The 27638-nt window shown below is 39.0% G+C and overlaps 2 protein-coding genes across 3 annotated transcripts; both read right to left on the minus strand.

Annotated features, from left to right (window-relative positions):
- On the minus strand, positions 1-25412 carry tnpo3 (transportin 3). Of its 2 annotated transcripts, XM_067491069.1 has the most exons (24): positions 25306-25412; positions 22431-22553; positions 20916-21116; positions 19177-19250; positions 18925-19081; positions 18706-18849; positions 17582-17757; positions 17361-17499; positions 17106-17252; positions 16859-16966; positions 16687-16778; positions 16418-16557; positions 15722-15913; positions 15519-15610; positions 15306-15382; positions 15161-15221; positions 14860-15000; positions 14337-14453; positions 14145-14239; positions 13857-14013; positions 5360-5527; positions 5173-5285; positions 3235-3309; positions 1-2204 (listed from the first exon to the last, which is right to left on the minus strand). In XM_067491069.1, the coding sequence occupies exons 2-23, from the start codon at positions 22548-22550 to the stop codon at positions 3249-3251; spliced, it is 2772 nt and encodes a 923-aa protein (XP_067347170.1). In that variant the 5' UTR covers positions 22551-22553; positions 25306-25412; the 3' UTR covers positions 1-2204; positions 3235-3248. The 2 variants fall into 2 exon arrangements, with proteins under 2 accessions (XP_067347170.1, XP_067347171.1); XM_067491070.1 differs by lacking the exons at positions 1-2204; positions 3235-3309; positions 5173-5285 and adding an exon at positions 7596-7783 and having other exon boundaries at positions 5366-5527.
- Positions 24872-27554, minus strand: calua (calumenin a). The gene is made up of 7 exons (XM_067491083.1): positions 27376-27554; positions 26961-27161; positions 26590-26783; positions 25976-26142; positions 25824-25884; positions 25495-25694; positions 24872-25412 (listed from the first exon to the last, which is right to left on the minus strand). Exons 2-7 carry the CDS (start codon positions 27152-27154, stop codon positions 25308-25310), a joined length of 921 nt encoding a protein of 306 aa, XP_067347184.1. The 5' UTR covers positions 27155-27161; positions 27376-27554; the 3' UTR covers positions 24872-25307.
- Between the last annotated feature and the right edge of the window lie 84 nt (positions 27555-27638).

The following is a 27638-nucleotide window of genomic DNA, read 5'->3' on the forward strand; positions in this document are numbered from 1 at the left end:
TCATCTTTTAGATGTTTAATTATGACGACTGAGAGGCGGTTAACAGTTACATGTGATAAAATCTCGCAGATGCAGCACAATCAGTAAAACTCCTGTTCATTCTTCACATTGTCAGCTCTGATGAGCAGTGGAGCTGGCACAAGTATGAAGTTTAACTTCTGATTAAGGTTTCTAAATCCATTCATGCTGATTCATGAGAGTGGAAATAAGGCTGGTTGTGCAATCATTTACACAATGACTGAAATTATAAAAAAAGAATGGGGTATACATTTGATGCATCTGGCCCCTAGACTTTGATTTTAATGGTTTAACCCTTAAGAGGTCCTTTAAAAAAAACTCACATATTTGATCCTAATGACAAAAATGTCACATTCCCAAAAACTGCTGTACAAATGTCATATATTAATATTTTTTCCACTCTAAACGACTCAATCGTTTACAAGTACTTCAGCCTGAAATATACATATCAAATATTAATTTTGCTTTTTGGGTTTTTAACCCTTTAAAAGGCCATTGTGTTTCCATAACTCATTAAAAAAAAAAAAAAAACACAAAAAAACCCCCCAAAACAAATAATTTCCATAAAATACATTTGAAGGAGTATTTGATTATTAATATTAGGGCCTGAGATGGGCCAAAGAGTCGCAGCAAAATTTATTTTGATGCATTGGTTTTTTTTTTGCAGTGTCAGATTTAAAAAAAAAAAAGAAAAAAAAAGAAAGACAAATCACATTTGATCCTAATGACAAAAAAATGTCATCTTCCTGCTACTGCTGTAAAAATATTAAATATTAATATTTGTCCCTACTTTAAACAATTCCATCATTTAAAACCACTTCAGCCTGAAATATACATATCGAATATGAATTATATTTTTGTGTTTTTAACCCTTTCAAAGCCATTGTGTTTGCATAACACCCCTTTTTTAAAAAAAATCTAAATAAAGTGGGGCCTACTAAGAGAAAACACACACACACACACACACACACACCAGTAGTGACGCACACGTATCATTTCATTAGCAAGACAACCTGGCAAAAAATTGTGGGAAACTAGGGATTTATTTCTTCATGCTTTGAATAGGAAAAGGTAGCGCCATCTGGTGGATAAATATAAAAATTAAAAATTGAAGGCCAGTAGTTTAAAATTAAATCTTAACCTAAACAAATGCATTAGTTTAAATTAAGATAAATGTTGGAACAAAAATGGCAGTTTCATTTTTTATCGTTAGGATCAAATGTGTCAGTTTTTGTGTAGCTTTGCCATTTTAGGCTCACTCAAGTAACTGACACGACAATTCTATAGTTTTGTAAAAATAAATATCATCTATCAAATTTTAGCTATATTCATTTAATACAGCCAAAATGGCTACAAAATAAAGATAACTGAATGGCACAAAATGTCCCTAGGATCTCTTAAGGGTTAAGGAACAGAACAAGACATTCCCACAAATGTATGTAAAATTCAAACTCCTGTATAGACCAGGGCTAGACCACAATCTGAACTGTTCCTCTGATAAAACTGAAACAAATTTAAGTTAGAATTTCAGCTGCACGATTTTCACTTTTACAGTGTTATACACACAGCAACCCACTCTACTCAACCTGAAGTCAGAGTTAGTTTCAGTTTTACTTAAGGACCAAAAGCTAAACCACAGCCAGAAACCCATTAGTCGTTGCTTCAGTTGTTTTATTGTTTACAACGAGGCTACATCCCACGATGTTCCAGTCTCAGAGTTCCCTCTGTCTCTGTGGAAAACAACAAAAACTCAAGCAAAGTTAAAAAAGTTGAAGGTGACATCAAACCCACTGCTCAGCCAAAGAGCATCACAGGAAACCTCTTGGCTCTCTTTATGGCACCAGAAACAAACAAACAAAAAAAAAAAAAAAAAAAAAAAAAAAAAAAAAAGAAAGAAAAAAGAAAGAAAAAAAAAAAAATCACGAGTCCAAAATAATTTTTTTTCTTAAAATCCGCTGCAGACAACTGATCCACATCAGTCCATTTTAGTGAACCCATCCTGACCCTGCCCCCTTGCCTCAGGGGAAGACAGGTGAGGACAGGTAAGGTCAGGGGGGAGGACTCAGTCCTCACTCTGTCAGTCCTTCAGAGCGAATCGTCCTGTTTCACATTCAAAGTCCATCTTCTTCATCTTCATCATCCTCCCTTTGGATCCTCGTCACCTCTGAACGTCAACAAAACATCATCTGATGAACAAAACAAGCTACTTTACAACCAAATAAAATTAACAAACTGACAGTGTAATGCAATTGACACCTGGATGTGAAATACCTGGAGATGTGTGAACAGATGTAAGAAGGTGTGAACAATTAATAGGGCCCTGTTGTTTGTACATGGATCAACAAATCCAAGATCAGATGAGTAAGGCTGGATGTTCTTATCTTGGATCAGGTTATGTAGATATGTTGGTTAGCATGTAGCCAATGGGAAACCAACTTCCTGGTCCAACACCATTTAAATCTTAGAGGTTATCTTGTTTACTCTGACTAAACATGAGAACAAACCTGCTCCTGAGTAGGTATGTATTCCCTTATTTTCAAATGTTACGAAGAGTGAAACAGAAATCTTTTAAAATATCTCTTATTATATTATTACAAATTTTCATTCATCAGAAGTTAAAGTTCATTTTATTGGGACTTTTCCCCTAATATAATTTTCATTATTTTACTATATATTTTTTACAAAGAGCATTTTCACCATCTAAACGTGGACTACTACTACTACTACTACTACTACTACTACTACTACTACTACTACTACTACTACTACTACAACATTATAGTTAGGATAAAGTTCGCATCTCCTTACACTTAAATGCCATATAAGGAGAAGCTAGTACAGCTTCAATAATAATGAACATTTAGCTGGTATAAATGATCTCTTAAACACTAATGATCAAGGAGTATATAAAAAAGTCATAGTAGAATAATGAAAATTGCATTGGGGCACTACATCCAGTTAATAAATAAATTGTTATGTCTGATGAAAAAAAACTTGACCAGATCTATGTGCATTAAATAATATTTTAATGGAAAAAACTAGTTCTTTTCTTTTTATTCTTGTTGCCATTTAAACTTTTGAACCCACCTGTAACTTTGGAAGCACTAATAGATTATGTGGGATCGTTTTAAAATCATCAAAATTATCCAGTTAACCAGTTAATCCATCCATTAATAATGAGGCCATGGTGATGTGGGAACAGGTTTTAATAATTACCTGGCATTAGGCAGCTATCGGAACAGTCTGGTGAACTCTCTGATGGCCCAACACACCTGTTTACACTCTTCAGCGCTAGAAAAAAAACCCCCAAAAACCAAAATACCAGTTAGCAGATGTAAAAGAGGTTGTTACAGTTACAGACATCATTTGTTCCTGTAGGCATTTATTATTAATAATACAATAATAAACTTTGATGTGAAAATCTGGTTTAAAATTTTAAACCTGTTCAGGTTCCACCTTCAGGCAGGCGAGTTTCAACAGAACCCTGTCAGTACCTAAGTGTTGCTGAGAGGACTGAGCAACACATCCCACTGTGTTTAATGACCCTGGACTGAGTGCCTTGCTGTCAGCCCCACGTTACTGTAATCATCACTGACAATTTCACATATCCCTGTATGCCTCAATGGACTGCCACAGAGAAAGCATTTTGTAGGTCATCCTGGGAGTCATCTCCCTAGTGCTCTCGATAAAAAGCAAAGGGGACTTTTCTATTGGCATTTGACGGTCTTAGGGTTAACATCACCACCAATAAAATTTTTATTTGATTCAAATTATTGCAATTCGTTTTTCAGAAAAAGCCTGTTTTCTTATAGTGATCTGATAAAAAAAGTGACGTTATAAGTTATAAAGTCAGCAAGGCTATAAAGATGAACTCCGTGTTTGAGAGTTCTTCCTGACATCCTCTGTAGTTTCATTTAACCACTTGTTACAATTGTTTTAAAAATACATGTGACCGCTTAAAAATAGCATTAGTGGGGTAAGAACTAATGACCTTTACATTGGAGACTGAAAAGTGGTGATGCCTTTATGTTACGTTAACTAGAGACTTTACTTCATGTATTCGATCAAAAATCCTGTCAAAATGCATGGATTTCAGGACCCGGGAACCAAAAGTGCAAACCAAAAGTGCAAACCAAAAGTGCCAAACAATTTCTGGGTTTTAGGACTCATTTCTACTGCACTCCATTACAGCTTCCTGTAATGCCAGGAAGCTTGACGGAGGCGGCATGCAGAGTCTTAAGGGACACTTGCACTTGCATAGTACAAAAAAAAAAAAGTACACAAAGCCCAAAAACACATTTAAAAAGGTATGTGTTTTTCTTATTAATTAAAGGCCACATTGCAAAAACAAAACTCAAAGTGTTTTCTGAAAAACGTAACTTTTCCTACTGACTGTAATGCAATAATGCAATATAACCTTTACACGAAAACTTAATTTGGCCTTCTCTCAACTTTTGTCCAAACTGTTCAATGTTTCAATACTCATTGCGTAACATGCTGTTCTCTAACAACGTGATTAACCACAAAAATCACAATATAAAATATGGATCATGTCTGATTCATGAATTGACCACTAAACTGGTTCAATGACAATTTGTATTGAATAGGCCTCTCTCATTACGCTGTTCATATTTTGACATCATGAGACCAAGATGACTAACAATTGAGACATTGACATTTTGTGTTGTATATCCACCACTGTTAGCTTTTGTTTCACTAAATTGTTTGAAATTAAGAAGTTACCATTGCCTGCTTCTACGTAACTGCACTAATTCATTATATATCACTGTAGCATGAACTTTTTACATTTTTAATAAATTTCACCCAAAAGTTGAATAGCCCTAACTTTTTGTGAGTAGTATAAGTCAGAGGTGGGGGAGAAATCATATTACTGTTCTCCTGCATGCATTCGTGGATTTCCATAACTGTGTTTTATATGTTTATTTAAATATTGTGTCCCAATTAGCAGAGAAAGCTGATTAGTTAGAATAACCTTGTTACTCAAATGCATGTAAACACAGTCAATGAGATTCGGTTCAATCTTTTCATAAAATCCACGAAAAATACAGTTGAGTTTGATTTAGAAACTTTGACTCATAGAAAGAGACAAATGATAACAGTCAGAGGCTGTTTCAGGTACTGCAGGTGACTCACCTGGTGACCTGTTTGTGGAAGTCTGTCAGCTGTTTGTGAGTGACAGTCACCGCTCCTCCTGATGTCTCCTTGGGTAAAGCTTTCAGAGCGCTTTCCAACCAGCGACAGAACGTCTGAAACAAAGTCAGTTTCTATTATCACACCTGAGGACAGATCGGTAAGGACAAGTAAGCAGGTATGTACTTACAGGTCTGTCAAACAGCATGATCTCCCACAGCACCTCGGCAACATCGGGCAGCGTATACGGTGGCAGACAGAAACAACACGAGTGCATGAGCTGAGTGATGAGCTGTTGCCCGTGCTGCTCCATGGCCTGACCAATCAGCTGCTTCCTCACCTCAAAGTCGTCCTCATGCTGCAGGGACACAGCATGAGTTATAACATGAGGGTGGGACATATTTAACCAAGATTGTAACATGAAGACAAGTCAGATGTGCTTTTTTTTTAGAACTGTAATTCCAAAACTTTAATTCTTCATTTAAAACAAATAGAAGAGAACAAAGTAAACAACTAAGCGGGTTCTGAACTCTTGAGTCTAAAGTTATTTTAATTGTTTTATTTATTTATTTTTACATATGGTTTAACCATTCCGTTTTAACACTGTAACACTTGTTTAGAGTTTAATTATAAAGAAAATCTGCATCACTGAACCTGTATTCAATTAACATGTTAAACCTCTGAGAAGCTTATTTACTTAGTATTGTGACAATTTCTTCAATAAGGGTGATTTTCTATGGCGGTGTCCAACCATTAAAGCAAACTAATTTCTGTGTTCTCTCTGGAACCCTTTTTGAACATAATTTAAATGTAACGCCAAAAAATCCACAACACTAAATATCTGCTTGCTGACAATACCCAGGACATATTTATCCCATACTGGAAGAATTTTTAAATCCAGAAGCTGTCAACCACCACTTCAACCGATGCAAGATGGCTAACATTACATCTACAACCCAGCAAGACCCCCCAACCCAATCAAATGATAAAGAAAGATATCATCTATGGATACCTTCGATCTGCAGAGTACAATAATAGAGGCCAGTGTACTCACTTCCACCGATACAAAACTCAATAGTGGTGACACAGTAAATAAAAGCTTTAGTCAAGCATGGAATACGCCCATAAATTCATTTAAAAAGTTAGACCAGTCAAACAACTACCTCCAGATGACTGTTAAAGTTCTCAGAAAACGTACAATGTAAAATAAAAAAAATTATCAAAGAACCCAGGCTGGACATTCAAACTAGCAGAATACTAGACTTTTTTATTGTGCAACTCAACTAACATTATATTTCTTGGAAACTTCAACATCATTATTAATCACAAAACTGATTAATACCTATGCTGTAGTTCAAGAAACTGGAACTCTAATAAATCAATCAAACAATTTAGTTGGAGAATTTACCTCCTTTATCAGTCTCTAGAATAGACTTTTTTCTCATCAGCTATTCCCAACATGTAACAGAAACTAAAATTCACTCTGTAACTAGTGACCAAGCTCCGATCTCCCATACACTACAAACTTAAGATAATATTAACATCCCACAAGATAGTGATTACTACTCAAAGACCTAAACTAAAAATTACTTCATATTCATCTTTTTAAAAAATGGTTTTGATGACTTGACTCCCTTTCAAAATACAACAAGGCTGAATAGACGCTCCAAATGTTTAACTTTACTTTCTAGCAAATCAATTAAAGTATTTAGTCAAATGGATTCAGAAAGCCAACTACAACAAGTCATGGATTAAACTGGAACAAAAGAATTGTATAAAAGTTATAGTAGCAGATCTGTAGCTTGATTTCCTTCCACACCTCAAGAAAAAAAAAACAAATTAGATTATTAACCACACAATTACACCAGCCATGACTTCTGAAAAATCAAGACTCTCCATCACAGTTTGTATGAAAATGTCACAAGTTGTAAAACCAAAAAAAAGAACTTAAATCCCAACAGCTGTATGTGCACTGAGTATGTTGAAAATTACTTAACACACTGTCAGATTTTTCAACACATATAATCCAAATGAGTATAATATAAAATTATACTTTGCACAATGTGTTTAACTAAAAAGTTATTTTCAACAGACTTTTTACTCCTGTGTATATTCAAGAACTTAAACTGTTTTTGACCAACACAATCTTTGTGCTAGTAGTGTTGCACCATATATATCATACTAAAAAGTTATAGCAATACTCTGCCATTAAAAATGATACTAAACCACGTTTTATTATGATCACTGGAGTTTTAATTCAAGCTGCTTTGTCTAGGTTAGTGCAGCAGAAGAGCAGTGTGTGTGTGTGTGTGTGTGTGTGTGTGTGTGTGTGTGTGTGTGTGTGTGTGTGTGTGTGTGTGCATGCGCGCGCACGAGCAAGAGCAGCGCTCTGTTAGATAGTTGGAGTGACTCATCTGCACACTCACTGCAGGCAGGCAGCTCTCATCCTTAATGAGACATGGTTGCAACTAGAAGAGCTCTTCCTGATCATACATGGTTGTAGAAAAAGAAGATGTACAAAGCGAAATGCAGCATTATTTCGCTTATGGAGCCGACAGTCAGGGCGAGCTGCCAGCCACCACCAAGCCCATCTCTCAGAGATGCAGTCAGAAACCTGCACAAACCAAAGAAGCCAACACGTCCAACTCGGCAACCCACCTCACTTAGAGACATGCCAACTTTAAACAGCAACTGGTTAGCAAATGTAAATAACATCATTACACCACGCCCATCTACACAAAGTAAAATGTGTGTGATCAAACTTTTTTCACCATCAGTTTAGTGAGGTGATTAAGGACATGGAGAAGATCTTTTTAGCAAACAGAACAACATCTTCATATGGAAACATTCACACTGGTTATGTTAAGCAGAAACAGTTACGATTAGGATATATAATAGGATACATTTTCACATCATAAAAGGTTACGATTAATAGTAATTATGACACGCACTATACACTTTGTTTTGTTTTTAATTATTTACATTATAGAAAATGTGCACCATAGAGCACAGACTTCTGCCAAGGAGCTGTTTTGAGTCCTGTTAATCAGTGATATCTGGTTGAAAATACAAACTTAAACTTAAATCAAAATAAATGAAACCAGGGGCTAAGAAGATCTGATTACAGTCCATTCATCCATCCATCCATTATTCTTAACACTTACATGGGTTGAAAAAAGCATTGCCCCATTTTCCTAGAAACAGTAAAAATAGCACCTGGGGTACAAAGATTCTGGACCTGGTAAAAGTTTGAAACAATAAAGAAAATTACCTCACAGACCCATTTTTTTGTAAAAGGTTAACTAGCACATTTAAATATAAATAAGTATTCGTGTTCTGACTTCACGGAATATCCATTCTTCAAGACACCACTTATATTAGGAAATATGAAAACACACTTGCGGAGGAGCATCTTCTTTGTGTGTATGAGCAAGGTTGAGCTCAGTTAAGTGTCCCTGCCTGAAGCATAGAGGGAACAGGCAGCTCAGGCAAAGTCAGACTTACTCATCAACTTGACTGGACAACAACAACAAAACAAAAAAAACGCTTGAGACCTAACAAGCAATAAGAGTAAATTATTAAAACCCTTTAAACAATCATAAATGTGCACAAAAGTGGTAATTTCAGCTGTGCCTGCAGTTCCCCATCCACAGTCACAGTGTGTTCACCACAACAAGCTTGTTGGTTAATTGAAAATTGCTATGAACATTTTAGCTTAAACAGAGCTAAAGCTGTAAGTTATGAAAAGCTGTAAGTGCTATACTTAAAGTGCTAATCGTTCAACTAAATGTGCCGCAACTTCTGGTGGACACTGAGACAGCACCCCCCGAACTCCAAAACCAGGTAGGACCCTGTAGCAGCTGTAGCTGTCAGGAAAAGTCCCTCTTAACAGCAGACAGAGCACAGAGATCAGTGATTATAACTGATTTTATATTCATTCTTTTTCAACTATACAACGTTTCTGTTTAGTTAGGGGAAATATTACTGAATCCACATGGTGAATTTGCTGTTGGACATGTGGATAAACAATGTTCCAAGCAGTAAATCCTCCTTTATGAAGGTCATAATGTTCAGTTTGTGTTCAGACTCAGATGAGTTGATTCAGGATGGGAGGCTGTTTTTTTTTTTGCTGCTGTTGTAATGCAGACAGGAGATTTTGTTATGTAGCCAGTCCTCCCTGATATACTTAATGTGGGAGACAAAATAATAGAAATAATAGTTACAATACATGGAGTCGCCAGGTAATTAAGCATTCCTCACATTAGTTCTACTTTAGCTAGTATAACTATTTCTTATGCTCTTTCTAATATAGCTTACATTGCAGCTCTGCAGACATAGGTACAGAAGCAGGGGACATTTGGAATTAGGTTATGTCTCTTAAGGCAGACAAAGCACAATGTGAGCATTTAAGTGCTGCATCCTAAAACGGAGTCGAATAGAAGGATAAGTGATGATTGTGACAGCAAGTGATCAAGAATTCTGCTGGAAATAAGAAAAAAAATCAAACTGATATTTTAGCTTTTAATATTATTTAAACTAAAGTAAACTAAACTGTTTACTGTTTATTCCAATTATATATACAGCAAATTTCCATCACAGTATGTCAAAGGGGTTGAACCATAGATTTGAGGTAATGCATTTTATTAACTTAACAGTGATCACTAGTAAAACCATAGTAAGGTAAACTGATACTGTAGTTTCAAGTTTTTTTTTTCTTGACAAGCAAAGGGAATAACTAGCAGTACACAGTTTCAAATGTGTGTATGCAAACTACTGAAACAAGATATTAGACGATTTGTAATGTAAAAAAACAAACGGTACTTCACTTGGGTTCATGGTTGTTAAGATTGGGACATTTATAAGTACGATTAGGGACACTGAAACAAAACATCGATTTTGGGCCCTAACAACTTATCCTGTTCAGGGTCACAGGGGGCTGGAGAGGGTAAAACCCGGACAGTCTATGTCCGGGCATTCACAAAGACATCTGCCTGTTTCACAAATAAAATCTGGACAATGTCAGGAGAAATCAGCCTTGGGGCAATGTCTGGAGTTTCTTTTAACACACACAGCAAGAGATTGAGTCAGAAGTGCTGGTTTAGTGTGGAGGCTGCTGATAGACTCTACCAGACCTTGCTCAGTTATGCTCAGTTATTAAGTTAAGTGAGAAATGAGGCATGAACACTGAAAGACTGGACTGCTCCTCAATGACACCTGGAAGTTTTCCCCGACCACACCCCTCAACAATCTGTCATCTCTGGAATATCATGCCATTAGGATCACAGCACCAATTACAGTCCAGGGGATTGTGATATATCGGCCACAAGGCCAGCTAGGGAACTTCTGCGTTGAGCATAACATGTTGCTGTCCCACTTCCCTGAAGATGGCACGCCTCTCGTCGTCATGGGAGACCTGAACACCCATCTGGACAAAGCACAGGCAGCTCACGTGTTTGCTCGTCTAAAACACATTTGACCTGAGTCTGGTCTCCACTCTTCCGACCCACAAAGCTGGCAACAACCTCGACCTCATACTCACCCGGAACTGCACTACAGACAACATCTTGGTCACTCCTATGCATTTATCTGATCATTTCTTCATTCAACTCACACAGTCTTCATCCCTAGACCTTCGCATTTTCCCACCACACTTGTAAAATTCCGTCGTAACCTCAGGTTTCTGAACCCGGACCGATTCTCTTCGCAACTCTGCCCCCAACACAGGACCTCTCCATCCTCGATGCAGATGCAGCCACGGACAACCTTTACAATACACTTTTCATGTCGGGATAGTCTATGCCCCATGTCTTCAAGACCCACTCGTCCCTCAGCTTCTAATCCGTGGCTCACCAATTGAATACATAAGCAACACACCAAGCTCAAATGTGCTGAGTGGAAGTGGCGCAAATCCAAGACTCCATCTGCTCTTGCTGAGTATAAGGATCTGCTTGGATCTTTTTCCTCACACTGTCACCACAGCAAAGATTGAATACTACCAGGAGAAGCTCAACAACACAGTGGACACCAGAAAGCTGTTCTCCACTTTCAAATAACTCATCTACCCACCTGCATTGGAATCTCTTCGAGCTGCCAATGCCACAAGTCAGTCTTCTGTCTTAATCCTACTTGATCCATCTTCAACCTTTGACACTGTGAACCATCAAATCCTCTTTTCCACACTCTCTGACCTAGGCATCTCTGGATCAGCTCTAGCATGGCTTTGGACTTACCTATCGGGAACAACCTGCAAGGTATCCTGGCGGGGGCATGTTTCTCACTCTTATAGCCTCTCTACCAGTTTGCCACAGGGTTCAATTCTTGGTCCTCTTCTTTTTTCAGTCTATACTACATCCCTGGGTTCCATCTCCCACTCACATGGCCTTTCCTATCACTGCTATGCTGATGACACACAGCTCTTCCTGTCCTTTCCACCGGACGACTCCACTGTCTCATCACGCATTTCTGCCTGTCTCTCAGATATCTGTGCCTGGATGAGAGAGAGACATCGTCAGCTCAACCTCTCCAAGACCGAAGTCCTCGTCTTCCCAGCCAGACCTTCGACGCAGCACAACATCAGCATCAACATTGGATCTACAGAGATTGTCCCCAGTAAATCAGCCAGAAATCTGGCATTCATCATTGACGATCAACTGAGCTTTAAGGACTACATCTCCTCAGTCTCTAGAGCATGCATATTTGCCCTCTACAACATCAGTAAGATCAGACCCTACCTCACGGAATATACAATCCAACTCATTGTACAGGCGCTGGTCTTATGTCCTCATGATTACTGCAACGCTTTGTTAATGGGGTTACCGGTATACAAAAATCAAACCCTTGCAGATGATCCAAAACTCAGCCAAAAAGGTCTCATGTCACACCACTCTACACTGGCTTCCTGTAGCTGCTCGCATAAGGTTCAAAGTTCTGTCTCTTGCCTAAAGAGTGATCACCTCAACAGCTCCTGCTCATCTCAACTCCCTCATTCAGGTCTACAATCCTTCCCGTCCACTGCGGTCTGGCAACGAATGACGTATGGTGGTCCCATCACCGCAGAAAAGACACCAAGCAAAACTCTTCAGCCCAATGATCCCACAATGGTAGAACAAGCTACCAAACTCACTCCCAATATTCAAAAAATTGCTTAAAACACAACTCTTCCGCATCTTCCTATGCACTTAAATCTATAAAAAAAAAAAAAGCTTCCTTTCTGTTCTTTCCTGCACTTGCATCTCGTGAAATGTAAACGCTTTTCTGATAGGACTTAGCTTTGATGTTTTTTCCTTTACTTAGATTTTTGCTTGCCTTGTACCTTACGTGTAAGTTGCTTTGGATAAATGTGCATGCTAAATGGCTAAATGTAAGATTCTTCATAAACCAGTTATAGTTGATTCAAAACTCTACTGCCTTAGTTCTGACAAGAATGTAACATATTACACCTTTTTTAAAGTCTTTACAGTCTTTTGCTTTTTTTAAAGCACATCATGGTCTTTATGTTTTATCTTTAGATTTTCTATAATTCTTATAATCATTGTGTGCATTATTGTCTTATAATCTCATACTTTTATGTTTTATTGCCTTCGTTTAATGTGCCTTGCTGTTAAGTGTTTTTTCAATTTTGTTTTATGGCGTTATCACTATTTTATTATCTTTTACTGTTCTTGATCGGTAAACTTTTCAATCATCTGTAAAGCACATAAAATTGCATTAATCTGTATGAAAGGTGCTATGTTAAAAAAAAAAAGAAAAGAAAAAAGTTTTGACCGATGAATCTGCAATAACTTCACACCTGTTAATCTCACTAAGAGAACCCTTGGAATGCAAATAAAATGCTGAGAATTGTTCTGCCGTCATTCGTACTCACTTGCACTGTCAAGCTCTGCACGGGTAAGGCAACAGGTCATCATCACAGAATTCTCGTCAACAGCATAGAAATTGTGTATAAAAACAATTTCCCTTAATGCATTATCATGTTAATGTTGACAGCCATATGTAACACAACTGCTTGGTGAAGGTCTGTGCTCTACAGAGTTCATTTTCCTAGTTTTCAATCAGTTTTCTATCTTTTCAAAATTCATCATTTTCTTTGCTAAGTTCTATATTCTATCAAATTATTCCTTTACTTTTCCTGATGTTTTAGGCTTATGCCTTGGTATCGTTTCAGTATAGAAATATTAAGACAGGTATTATCAAATAAGTCATAATTTTGGTATTGTGATAACACCAGTGCTGGGCTGGTGCTACAGCCAGTTCAGAGCTGTTTCAACTTGCAAACTTTTACATACGGCTTTGCTTTACCACAAGCTATAGAGCCATCAAGCACTGCTTCCATAGCAAAGCAAACAAGTACATATAACTTCTCCTTACAACTGTTATTTTAGACTACATTAGCATCCAAGCACATTTGTACAGCCTGTTGTGCTTGCTATGCACAGCAAAGTTTGAATAGAACTGTAATTACTACTAACAACACTGATCTTACAATAATATTAACCTTTTTTAGCCTTGTTTCAATGGAAAAATGTCAAAGTGCTGAGGAAAAACTAAAAATTATTGGCATAAAGTAAATTTAATTAAAATTAATTATTTAATCAATGAAATTTTTTTGGTATTAAAGTTTTTAAAGTCAAGGATCAGCATTAAAACATTTTTAAACAATACCAAGCCCTAGTAACATTCTAACTCACATCATTGGCGAGTCCCGTGTGGATCAGGTCTCGGACAAACTTCATAACGCTGCAGTTGGCATCTCGGTGATCGAGTGAAGTTGCAGCAATAGCACATTGGATGATGTGAATGATGATGCTGCTGCTGAGTAAAGTGACGGGACTCCTCTGGACAAACCTGAGCAGATATACAAGTAGATCTCAGCTAGGTATAAAATATAGCTACAGTACAAGTGCATGTGAGATGTCACAGGAGTTTCTGCATCAGCCCTCAGCAAGCAAAAGCTGGTCAGGTGAACCTGCGCTCACCTGGTGGCTAGTCTGAACAGGTCATCCACGGTGTCAGGGTGATTCCTCAAACCATTATGCTGCTCCAGCAGCTGAAAGGTTGGCATACACAGAGCCTGGGGAGGAAGAGAAGGAGGTCATCTTCATCTATCAGACTCACATTTACAAGTTGGTTTACCTACTCTACGGCTAAGTTTAGAGGTGCTTGTTTACCTGCAGCATATCAAGCAGTCCCTGCCTGCAGCCTTCCTCCATGCCATACTCATCCACCAGGATACTGCCCAGGTATAAGAAACAGGAGTGTGGATACACCTGGTAGACACTCACCATCTAACCACAGACAGCCAATCAAGAAAAAGATCATCAGATAGATTTAAAAAAAAAAAAAATCAATTAAGTCTAGGAGAAACATTTTTTAATGTATACCTGCGGTACAGGTTTTTGTTTGTTTAACAACAGTTGTAATTTGCAAAGCTGTGATTATGACAAGAATGACAGCACCACCAAAGGACAACAACTGGAACAACAGGAAGAAACTGTTCACAATCTAACATCGACAATGACCCCTTACAATGAAAAGAATATACGGACACATGCAACGGGCTCTGTGTGGGCTACGATGACAATTGTGGGGCACGCAAGGTTTCACAACTCCTTCTGCAATGAGGATTAATCTGGTTTCACTAAGAGAGTCAAGGTCTGTAGGTCAGTGAAGATTATGTCAAGTGTGTCTCACCTGAGTGACGAGTGGCTGCAGCAGGGAGGCTGAGCCTTTCCCGACACATCGTACAGCAAACCTGAGACAGCGACAGCATCGCTCCACAATCCTGTTATCAGCCTGATGAGTGTTCAGAGTCTCTGACAGCACAGGCCAGATCTACAAGTGAGTCAAACAGGTAAATATCTGAACTACAAGTTCACACCCTTGTAATACATCTGATTAAAGTAGTTTAACAAAAAAATAAAAAAACACTTTATGAAATAAAATATAGCAATAGCCCTGAGAAGGAAACTACAGGTGAGCTCAGGGGTGTTACCTCCTGGATGACTTTCTGACAGGGGTGTGTCTGTCCATTTTCCACAATGGGGTTTGTGTGCCTAAAGCAGAAACAAACTGTATAAACATTGTTCTTTTTGTTGATTTAAATTTTATTTGACTACAGGTAAATGAGCAGAACTCACCTAAAGATAACAGCCAGTCTGTCAAGCCACACAGTTGGATCAGCTGATTTCCCATTTGTAGATTCTTCAGCCAGAAGCTAAAAAACACAAATTTGGGTTTTAATTTAAAAAATATTCAGTTGTTTCCAGAAACATTGACAACTGATGTCATGATGCACGCCAAAGGCACCTGCTAAAAACACATTAAAACACATCAACTAAACAGCCACTCACCTTTTTCAGAGCCAGGACCTGAACAGCACACAGGTCACTGAGACATTCAGCGATTTTTTCCAGAGGAAGACGAGCCAGGACCAGAGCCGTACCTATACAGGTAAATATACGCAGTGTGACTTCACTGACACACCTGAGCACCACACCACACAAACCCCATTGTGTTGACCTGTAAAAAGGATACTACAGGTGTAGCAACATACCTTTGAGAAGCCCTACGGCAGCCTCAGTGCTCAGGGCAAAGGAATCAAGAGAGCGAGCTATGTCCAGCAGCCCCTGGAAGTGTTGAGCCATGTGGTCTCTGCAGACGGAGCATATGTTGTGGATTGCCTTTGCTGCTGCTGACGCCAAAGGTTTCTCTCTGAGACCCTTCATCAGGTAGTTCAGGACTGGGTCTGACATGAAACACACAGGTTAACGCAATAAAAAGGTCCCTGTATCCGAGCCTGACCTAGATCCAAACAACACACCTAAAGGCCGGGACACACCAAGCCAACCATCAGCCACCAACCTGAGTCAGGCTGTCAGGGAATGTCCATCAACCTAGTCTCTGACCAAGTACAACTTTTACTGTTTTTAGAGCTTCATATCAGACATATCCTCCGTTAGAAGTAGTTAGAAACCATCTGTGGTGAGTCAGAGTGGTGTACAAATGGTAAACAAATGCTGCTGCTTTGTTTACATTTTGTATATCCACGGTCCTAGATCTTCCTCTTCCTCTTCCTCCCTCACACACAGAACATGGAGCTTCACGTTTGTCAGCTCTTGTCTTTGTGGTGTGTACTATTGCCCCTTGTTGACCAAGACAAAGCAGGCATGGGCTTCCACAGAACTATTTCTTATCGGCTTAGTGTGTCACGGCCCTGTCAAAACCATCTCATTATGTTTTCTCTTTATACCGAGGAATCTTGGGTTTCTGTCCACGACTTCGCTCATCTCTCCGACCAGCTCAATGCTCGTGTATCGAACTGCCATATGGACACTTTCCGGGAGTAAAACCACCTGCTGCAAGACCTCAGACAGAGTTGGGTTGTTCTCTCTGAAAAATAAACAGCACAGAGTGAAATGTATTACTGACAGCGTTGGACAGATTTTTATGTTTTATCTATGTTTCTCTAAAAATTTCTTCCCGTTCTGTTTTCAGAAGAGAAGCATTTCAGACACTTACGGATCAACGCTTTTTGCAATTGAAGCCATGATGAAGAGAACAGCCTCTGTCACTTCCCAGGGAGGTATTCCCTCTTTTAACGTTGAATATAACTGAGAACAAAGTAGAGTTAAAAACAGAGCATTTCATCATGTTCAGTGAGAAAATAAATGTAGAATATCTCCTAAATTACTTGAGAGAAACACTCCATGGATCCAACAAGAAAAATGACATCTTTAACGAGGTCAGAGACTCGCATCCTGAATTCTCCGAAATCATCCGTGTCCTCTGGGATTCCCTCCTGTCAAACAAAAACAACATTATCAGCATTTCCTCGGTAATCTAGACGACAGTCTAAGAATCTAACTGACCTTTAAAGTTCAGGTTTAGGATTTCATTAATCTAAGGTGGATGTTTGTAGATTTGTTCAGAGTTCTTACGTGATCTGGATCAAGCTGACAGTGTCTGGCTAAACAGTGCAGAAGTCTCTGTATGTAGGGTCTGAAGATGTTGTGAAGAGCTGCGTTATTGATTTTATACAGATGTTCTCCAAGACGGTACCAGAAGTTAAAGGAAATCTCAACAACCTAGTTCAGAATACAGACCAAATAGAGACTGGGGTTAGAATCAAAAGTTAAAGGGTGTTGTGGTTATTGTCTTATCTTTTATTTTAGGTTATTTGGATACTGGTATACCTCATACTGTGGGTGTCCTGCACAGATCAGCAGCAGCTCCAGCATCCTCAGATCTCCCATACCCTGACCTGGACTCCGGACAGTTGTCTCTAGAAAGGTCTCACAGAGTTCAGTGAAGATCCGGCAGTAGTTCAGCACTCTAAAAACACAAATCAGAAAAAGTGTATTCCCTGACCAACACAACTGTTACAATCAGAACCAATTTTTTTGTGAGTCCTCACTTGTCAAGGTCTTCCCGGGCTACAGCCATGTGATAGGCTGTCTCCAGTGTCAGAACACCCTGGAACAGCTGCAGAGCTAATGCCATGTTGGTGTCCACATTTTCTACGGCATAGAGAGCTGAGCAGACACAGTCTGACGCTGCTTCGTGGAGGTTGGTGGAAGTTTCATCCCTCTGCTGTGAAGCCAGAACCAACAGGGGAAAGTCAGGGAACACCAGTTACTAATTTTAGAATAAAATGATAGTTTGATATTCTGAACAATGCAGTTACAAACTACTGCCAATGTTTCACACAGGATTTTGTGGGTCTGTTGTGGGTTGACATTGGACCCTCTAAGGAGGTTTGCGGGCATTGTCCCCAAAAAGAAAATCTTGCACATTTAAAAGTTAAATGTAACAACAGATGCAAAATAATTATTACATTAAGATAAGAATTAAACGGATAGATGTATGGGGAACTGCACGCCTAGTGAACGACTTTGTTCCATATTAGTAATGTAATTTTAAATAAATAGATTTATAGATGAGAAGTGAACACACTACTCATTATGGAAAACAAGTTTTATGCTACAGTGATATAATATCAGTCATATAATATATGATATAATATTAGTCATCTTGGTGTCATGATGTCAAAATGTGCACAGCAGGATGAGAGAGGACTGTTTAAATACAAATTACATTGAACCAGAACATTTAGTGGTCGATTCACCAATCAGACACAATCCACAAATCACGCTGTGATTTTTGCAGTTAGCTAGCGATAGCTGATCTGAGCTTATGCTTGACACCTTAACTGGAAAAACAGTGATTAGTTTTGGCTAAAATGAAAAGGACTTACTGTTAAATGAACAAGTGTCAGAAAGGTGGTCAGAATCAATTGCAGGCTAGTTCAAGTTTATAATCTGAAGCGAATCCACATCCAAGATATGCAAAATTTGCAAAAAGAGTAACTGAATGGGAGTGAGATAGGTTTGCCAATGTAGATGTAAATTACACAACATTAATGATCTCCTACAGTACTTTGCCTTATATACTTTCAGTTCACTGTGAAACTGGCTGTACAAATTAGAATACAGTGGGCCACCACAGTCAAGATAATTAATGGCACAGTATCAGACTCACCAGGACTTGAAAGAGGACCATGAGCAGCTGGTTATTGGCCATGAAGTTACTATCCAGGACTCCTAGGTTAAACCAGCTGCCCAGGCACCGAAACACTTTAATGAACATTTTCTCATCGCTACCCGTCTTCTCCACACACGTTGTCTGTAATTAGAAACAGCGCGATGAGTCCAGACTGCAGTTAAAATAGAGCTATATTATATATTTTCATAAACAGACCAGCAGCGTGACCACAGTGCTGGAGTAAAAAGCCAGATCTTCTATGATTTCTGTCCTCCGATTCGCGCCGATCCTCAGAGATCGGCTGTGAACCTCCTCTGGCAGAACCGTGAGGATCTCGATGAGAAATGGCATCGAGCTTATGTCATTGTTGTACCTGAGAAGAGGCGGAAATATGGACAGGTAAGTCAGAACACTGATACGAGTTCTCATATCTCTGACAAAGTTTCGTGCGATGCTGCGACCTCCTACTTTTCTATGAGTGTGTGAACACATCCTTTCCAGGAGGCCATCTGCAGGGCGAGATCTGCAATCGCCAACGCCAGCTAAAAGGAAATAGAGAAATTGAAGATAAATAAGATGACCATACTTCATCAGCTGTAAAGCATCATTTAATCCCCAACAATAGTGACTTCCTGATTCATACAGAAATGCAGCAAGGTGCAACATATTCAAGTATTCTTTAAAAGGTTAACTGTAATTGGTCAAGCAGATGTGATGTCATAATGTCTGATATAATGTCTGTTAATGTTGAATTTACATGACTCAGTGATGGTTCTGTTTGTTCTCTAAAGTCCTTATTATCGTTTTGTTCACAACAGATAAAAAAATCTTGCCAGGAGTATGTTTATTCTTAGGTTTACTCAGTGTATACAAGACAACCTCTCAGGTTTGACTTGTGTTGGAACAGAAAGGCCATCTATAGATTCACCTTTCTTATGCAAGCAATCCACTGAAATTATTTACATGACAAAGGGAGTGCAGTTAGGTAACATGTCTTGAAACTCTTCACCAAAGAAACGCTCTAGCAGTCTTGTGGTTTAAGACGTGTACCACATAATCACAACATTGTGGGATTGACTCCCAACCTGGCAGATGTTAGTTAAATGTTGTGTCCCTACCTCCGTACGTCTTTCCTGTCTCCTCACTGTGTGCTATTCAATAAAGGCACAAAAAGGCACCCAAAAATTAAAAATAAATATGTTCCATGATCAATAGGCCCATGTGCAAGAATCCACTCTCATTGTGTGTGCATTGAGTTTTGACATAACACAATTCACAAATAACAAAATGCCTCATTTTGTAATAATTTACTTGAAATAAGTCTCCACAGAAAATTGCAATTTACTTTACTTTCACCTGTTCCCAAGTTGGTGTTGTGCTTGTACTTATCTTTAAATGATTCACGGATTATACGTATGATTCACACACAGATTGACGTCTGTAAGGACATACATTCAGTTTGTCTGCATTTTTGCAGGATCTTTAAATTCTCCATAGCTGCTCTGTTGGAGTGAAAAAGTTGTTTTCTCATGCTTCGTCTCTCTTTTCTCTGTCGTTGAGCTGTATTGTTTATCAGGGCTTCTATACGGTCCAGTCAACAACCACAAGGATCCACAGTTTTTCCATATAATTAAATCTAGCTTTTCTAATTCAATTCTCAAATGGGTTTGAAAAACTAACAAAACCAGATAAATTCCAGGGCTAGAAAATCCAGCATAGTGATAGTAAGTAATTTACTGCAGCTTGGAACAATATGAGGAGAAATAAAACTATTCTTAAATAATAATCCTCACACTGCATATTGCCATGATTATTTGTCTGATGTTACTGATGATCTGCGGCTCACATTCAGATGTTTATTCACTGTGTGTACGTGATTTCTCATGTTCCAGCAGTTTCTGATTCTGCTGAAGTTCTGTCCCTCAGCAGAATATCACTTTGAAATTCTACTGTAAAGAAATGTTAGGAAAGGTTATTAATTTACAATTATGATGATAATGGGTCTAATTAACAACTTACTCGTAGTCTGAAGAAAAATCAGAAATCACAGAATATGATTACAACTAGTATCTTGGTTCAGTTATCAGGGACAAACCCTGTTGGAATTTATAGCACTCTTTTAATCATTTGAATCTGGTTCTGTTAACAACCAGGTCCCAAGTGGATCTGGGGGGTCGTTACTGAGCTTGTCAGGGGTTGGGTGTTACCTGAGTGACAATGATGGGAGACAAGTCTTTGAGGTTCTGGATGTGGCTAAGCAGGGAGTCTCTCAGAGCATTGTGGGTTTCAGGTGGGAGCTCGTAGAATGAGCTCTGAATCTTCACCTTCATCGTCTGAGCAGCAAAGTAACAAGATTCCACGTCCTGTTTGAGTTGTAGTAGCTGGTCTGAAATCTCCCACGCGTACATCTGTAACACAGGACAGAAGGTGATGTCACAGCACCTGTATGCAACCCACCCCCTTTCTTCCAGTGAAATCTCAGCAAGAGGTAAACATAACCTGAGACATCAGAGTTCGTGGACACATTAAGTCCTGATCTTAAACGGTCCAGAACCTCGAAAATAATTATCAGAAATACATTATTCTGATAACCGCTTGAAGAACTAAAACATCAACAGTCTTATCTGAAGAACTAGGAACAGGATTTGTCTTTATGGTCGAAACTCTAGGTCTGCTGTTCCAGGTCTGGATTTACGTTAGCATTCTGGTTATTCTTATTTTACCTTTTAATTTCCAATTCCACAATCTGATTTAGGTTTCTGAAATCTAAATCTAAGGGACCAAAAATCAGCACTACAGCCACTCTGACCCTCAGACCTGGAAGATACTGGTACAGAGACTGAAAATCAAATTGTTTTATAAAACTAGAGAGAAGCTGCTACATTTAACACTTTTGATGAAGTCAGACATATGTAGTGACATTACCAGTGTTTTATTTTTCTGCTGGGAAATTGCCAGTCTGTGCTGGTGCCTGTGGGACTAACAATTAACAGTGCGGGGTTAGGGTCCTGTCAAATCCACACTCTGAGTCAGGTCTGTGTCAAACTCTGACGAGAACAATCAGTACTGGTCAACGATAAATCAAACAAAAAAAATTAAATAAAGCTATGATCTCAAACCTAGTCCAAACTAGTATGATGACTGATTGACGTTCCTGTTTAATTAACTTTGTGATAGTTGCCTAATGAGAGATAAAAGTTAACTGGTTAAATCTATCACATTTTGAACGGAGTTTGGTGATGGAATGTCCGCCACGTTAAAAACAGATGAATCTGAACCAATAACTTTAACTAGTTTAACGAGTCTGACTAATTGCATGAAGTCTGAGTAAACTTAGCCATGCTAACATGCTAGAAGAGCTAGCAGACCGGGCCTTCTGTATGCTCTGAAAGTGACACGCAGAACCTCGGTCAGAAACAGGCAGTTTAATTTCTTTAACAGGAAATAGACTTTAACGAAAACTTCTGTGTTTCTGTTGAACTTTAACCGAACACAGAAAGCTAACGAAGCTAACACAGTGTTTTGGTCCATTCATTGAGATAGCTTGTATTAGCTGTGGTGCTAACAGGAACCTGCGGTTCTTTTGAGATTGCGCACTTGATCTCAGAGAGTCTACTTTATACAGGTAAACCGGCAAAACCTGGTCCCCACAGGCAATGTCGGAACCATCTCGGTCCCATTGGTTCCCCGCTCCGATCTCCCGGCCTCTCCCATTTTCTTACCGATCTCTGAAGCTCCCCGAGCCACACCGACGCTCGCTCTTTCCCAGCTGGGTCCGGGTCGTGGTACAGGGCCTGGACCGCCTGGTAGACCAAGACCAGGCTCGGTTTCCCTCCCTCCATTACCTGGGTCAGAAGCAGGGATGAGATAAGGCAGAAATTTTACCAGCACGGAGGATCTGGCTCAGTCCTAAACGGTCTGAATGTCGACCGCCATCTCGCAGGCTTCCCGTGTGCACCCCCGATCCTTTCCCGGCAGAAAACACAGACAGGGACATTAGTTCCGGAGCCGATAGCGAACTCCGTTTAAAAATTGTTTAAGATTTTTAACACGGATACGTCTTGAAAAAAGTAGAAAATTTCATTCAAAATATTTTAAAGACGTTTTGACCGTATATGGACAAACACGGACAAATATTTCAGGCCAATCAGAAATGCTCAGTCGCTGTTTTCTCAATTTATTATACCTTGTTAGTTACTACTGTTACACGTTCACAGTAATCTTCACTTTAATAGTCAGACAGCGATGGATGGAGGTCTTTTCGGTCCAATTGTTCATGTAAATTTCACTTTGTGGCACTGAAGCTAATATTGTTGGATCTTAAACAGTGCATTCGGAGGCTTTTCAACCCCCTGTACATTTTTAAAATATGTTGCGTTATTTTGCAGCCTGATACTAGAGTTGTAAAAAAAAAAAAAATATATATATATATATATATATATATATATATATATATATATATATATATAAAATATTAATATTGTATAATTAATATTCTCTTATTTTTATATTTAACAAAAATATTAACATATTTTTAAAATATCATTTATCATTATTAAATTAAAAACTAAAATATCACATACATACATAAAATATCATAATACATAAGTATTCAGGCCATTTACTCAATAGTTTGTTGAAGCACCTTTGACAACAATTACAGCTTCTAGTCTTTTTGGGTATGACACCACAGTTTTTGAACCCCTGGATTGGGGGACTTTCTGCCATTCATCTTAGTTAATCCTATCCATCTCTCTCAGGTTGGATTTGGACCATTGGTGGACAGCCATTTTCAGGTCTCTTCAGAGATGTTCAATGGCGTTCAAGTTGTCTTAGAGTTGTCTCTGTGTGCTTAGGATTGTTGTCATGTTAGAAGGTGAAGCTTCAACCCAGTCTGAGGTCCTGAGTTCTGTGGAACAGGTTTTGATAAAGGATAAATGGTAATGTAATGTAGCTGATTCCTTTTCACTCAGTCACACAGACACTCACACACCTTGCCATGCAAGGTGCTCACCTGACCCACCAGGAGCAACTTAGGGCTCACTGTCTTGACCAAGGACACTTCGACACGTAGCTGGGACCTATGTCCACCCCTAACTATACCTGTACTTTACTCCATTAATCATTCCCTTAACCTGGATCAGTCTCCCAGTCCCTGGTACTGAAAAATCGCCCCCCTAGCATGATGCTGCCACCATCATGCTTCACCGGGTTGGTTGGGCAGGTGATGATTTTTTTTTTTTTTGTATTTATTGCATGCTTTAAATTTGTGGACACTGCTGAAATTTGTGAATTTCACCTTGGGATGAATAAAATATCTATATATCTATATCTGTCTGATTGACATCAAACAGTTTAATCTTTATTTCACCAGACCAAAGAATCTTGTTCTTTACATTTTCCAGGTGCTTTTTTGCAAGCTACCAGCAGCCTTTCATATGTTTTGAAATGAGTAGAGGCCTTCATCTAGCCAATTTGCCATAAAGCATAGATCGGTGATCTTTCTGGGACTTTGTCCTGTCTCCACACAGGTTCTCTGGAGCTGAGTCAGAGTGACCATTGTGTTCTTAGTCACCTGTCTTACTAAGGCTGGTGGTCCAACTCCTTATAAAAATTCTGTTTGGGGTGTCTTCCAACTTCTTCTACTTGACAACTACTTCTACTTGATTCCACTGTGCTCTTGGGAACCTGCAGTCCAGCAGATCTTTTTTTAGCCTTTCCTAGATATGTGCCTTGTAATAATCCTGTTTCTGAGCTCGACAGGCAGTTCCTTTAACCTCATGGCTTTTGCTCTGATACAGTAGCATTCTCAGCTGTAACTGAATATAGTATATTTATATATAAAACAAAACACCTTTTGAGGGAAAATATTGTATAAATTCAGAAGGGGCTTGGTGACTCAATGGTAGAGAATTGGGTGGAGATGCAGAAGGCCATAGGTTCGAATCCCACCTCACTAGGTGCGGCCCCAGCTGGCCAGCCACCAACACCCTGGTGCCAGTCCCAAGCCCAGATTAAAATGGGAGGGTTTCCACAAGAAGGGCAATCAGAATACAAACTCATGCAAAAAAAATTACTGTGCTGAGTTCCACAGTGTCAAGCAAGCTGAAAGCTGTTGATTTGATTCTGTAAATTCAGAAAAATGTGTTGAATAACCCCATGATTTATGAGAAGTGACAAACAAACTTTATTTCACTGGAGAAAAACTTTGTTTAGATACAATCAAATCAAAGTGTTTTGTCCTCAGTTACTTTACATCTGTGTGGTTATTCTGTTGGATCTCTATTGTGTGAGTTGTGAGTTGTAAATGTTGTAAATATTTAAACATTACATTTAAACATTAAATTTTATTGATATAATCTTATATATAAAGTGATATAAAAGGATAAGTCACAGCTCATCTCTGAACATGTGTGACAGCATCTTAAATAGAAGAAAACCTGTAACAGTAAAATGTGATGCATAAAGAAATTGTTTTTTTGCTGCAGGAAAAATTGACAAAATATGAAATGTGTTAGTGAAAACTGAAAGCGATTAAACTCAGGAATTTTGTCAATGTTAACAAAACAAAACTTTGGCTGTGTGAAGGTGCCTTGCCTCTAAAACTCGTCATGTTGCATCAACGCCGCCCCAAAGTCCGTCACTTGGCTTCCAACAAAAACTTCATACTTGTTCAGGATCTCCTTCTTTGTCAGCTTTCCATCCTGCACAGAGACCAGGTGTTAAACAGCTTATGACCAGCAGGTGTTAACAGGTGATCAACAACTGCTGACGAGTGTTACCCACTTTGTTGGCATCAGACTCATTCAACAGGTGTTTGGCCTCAGCATCAGCGTGGTCGTAGTCTGATGGGAGGATCCAGTCCAGAGTTTCCTCTTTGTCCATTTTTCCATCATTGTTTTTGTCTCTGAACTCAGAAAACTGTTGACGTTCAGTCTCTACCCACTCAGGTTCCTGCTCACCTTCCTCTGCATTGTACATATCACCTGGAGGAGAAAGCCAATCAGCATCCCTGTTTAAACATACCTGCACCTTTTTTCTCATATGAAAATACAGTAAATGTTGTAGTAATTGCTGCAGTACATATGTCTAGTGCATGTCGCAGTATTTCATACCAATGTACTCCTTCAGGTCAATGAAACCATCTCCATTTTTGTCAATGTCCTCTATCGTCTCCTGTAAAAACAGGTTTACACATTAAATCTATTTAAAACATCCGAAAATACTTCATAATCCTAGTGACATCAACTTATGACATCACCATCACCTGCACCACAATGTCCTTCATGTACTCGTGATGCTCTGGGTGAAGAAAAGCTGAGAACTCATGTTTGTCTGCAGCCAAATTTCCATTTGTGTCAGCAACTCTGAAACGTCTCTCGTCCCTTAGTAGCATCTGGGTGTAGTTGTAGTCTGAGTCTGTCTGAGGCCCGTCTGTAATTAGTTAACCAGTCAATGAGGCCCATCTATAATTTATCAATAAATCAATGTGGCAGTTTTTCAAGTGTGTCACCTGCTCACCTGTTTCCCTCCCCCTGAGTGTTTCTACCTGCTCCTGTTCAGAACCTGGTCTGGATTATTGTGGTTTCCCAGAACCTGGTCTGGAATCTTCTTTATTTAACTTCCAATCTGAACTTTTGGTCTTTTGGTCTTTGCCCTCTTATAGCTTAATTTGTACTCATCTGTCTGGACTGATTACCTGATTGAGACTCTGCCTGGTTTTCTCCTTGAATAAGCTAAATCAGTCGTCCTTGGCTGATCAGTCCTGTCTGATTCCTGACAGGTTGATTTTTGAGGTTCCTTTACACAGCCTGATTAGACAATAACTGAATCAATTAAGGAATCAATCAATCAAACAGAGTTAAACCGCTGACTGTTTACCAAGGAAGCTGCTGTAGGTGACATTTTTGTACTCATCCCAGGTGATCTGTCCATCATGGTTCAGGTCAAAATCGTTCCACTGACGTTCAACACTGTCGTCTACATGTTTTTGCTGAGAGCGTCTGATCCACAGCTTCAGCTCATCTTCTGAGACAAAACCATCTCTGTTAGTGTCGATTTTGTCCACGATGACTCTGCACAGACATAGATCTGTCAGTAAAGACTCATTCATTGGTCTGTTGTTGTTACTAAAGTCTGACAGTAACGTCAGGTCGGAAAGTATCTGTCTCTCTGTGTCAAGTTATTGCAGTCATTGATAGTTTAGGATTAACTTTAGGGACTTTTTCAGTGATTTAGATGTGGAAACTGACCCAAGCCTCCGGCGGCTTTCCTCTGGCGGCAGTTGCTCAAAGGTTTTTGCTTCGTCGAGACCCAAAAAAGCTTCATGGTCAAAGTTTTTGTCATCGTGTTGGATGTGACTCAGAACGCGACTCTTCTTCTCTGTGGGTTTGGACCTGCCACAGATAATGCAGAGGGCAAAGCAGCCCAGCAGAAGACGCAGCATTCCAATACTGAAAGGAATCAGTTACTCATTAGTTACATATCAGCATCCCCAAAAAGTTATATATTGATTTAATTTAAAGCTGCAATAATCCAAGAACATTTACTGAATGTAGCAATTTGAAATAAAACTAACTAAAAATCACTAAGAGGCTAATGATGGGCCTTGTTTGTCTCACTTGCTGAAAAAAAAGCCACATTTTCTGTGTCTCCGTCTGTAGATACCTTTAAATTTGTTTGCTTTTCAAGTAGGTCCCACTGAAATTGGCATAGCAACTCTTAAGGCGTAGTACTAGTAGAGCAGAAGGGTGAGCAGAGCAGTCATTCTTAAAACATCTGGTTTTGGTTCTGATAAACACCTTGTTTATACAGACCACAGGAAACACATGTCTGAATATGATGATCTGAATATAAAATGAAATAATTATACACCAACATGATGCTAATAGTGAACTACATTATGTGTTAGCATCTAGCTAATGGATTAA

Source organism: Channa argus, chromosome 21 (assembly GCF_033026475.1).
Source record: "Channa argus isolate prfri chromosome 21, Channa argus male v1.0, whole genome shotgun sequence".
Lineage (NCBI taxonomy): Eukaryota > Metazoa > Chordata > Actinopteri > Anabantiformes > Channidae > Channa > Channa argus.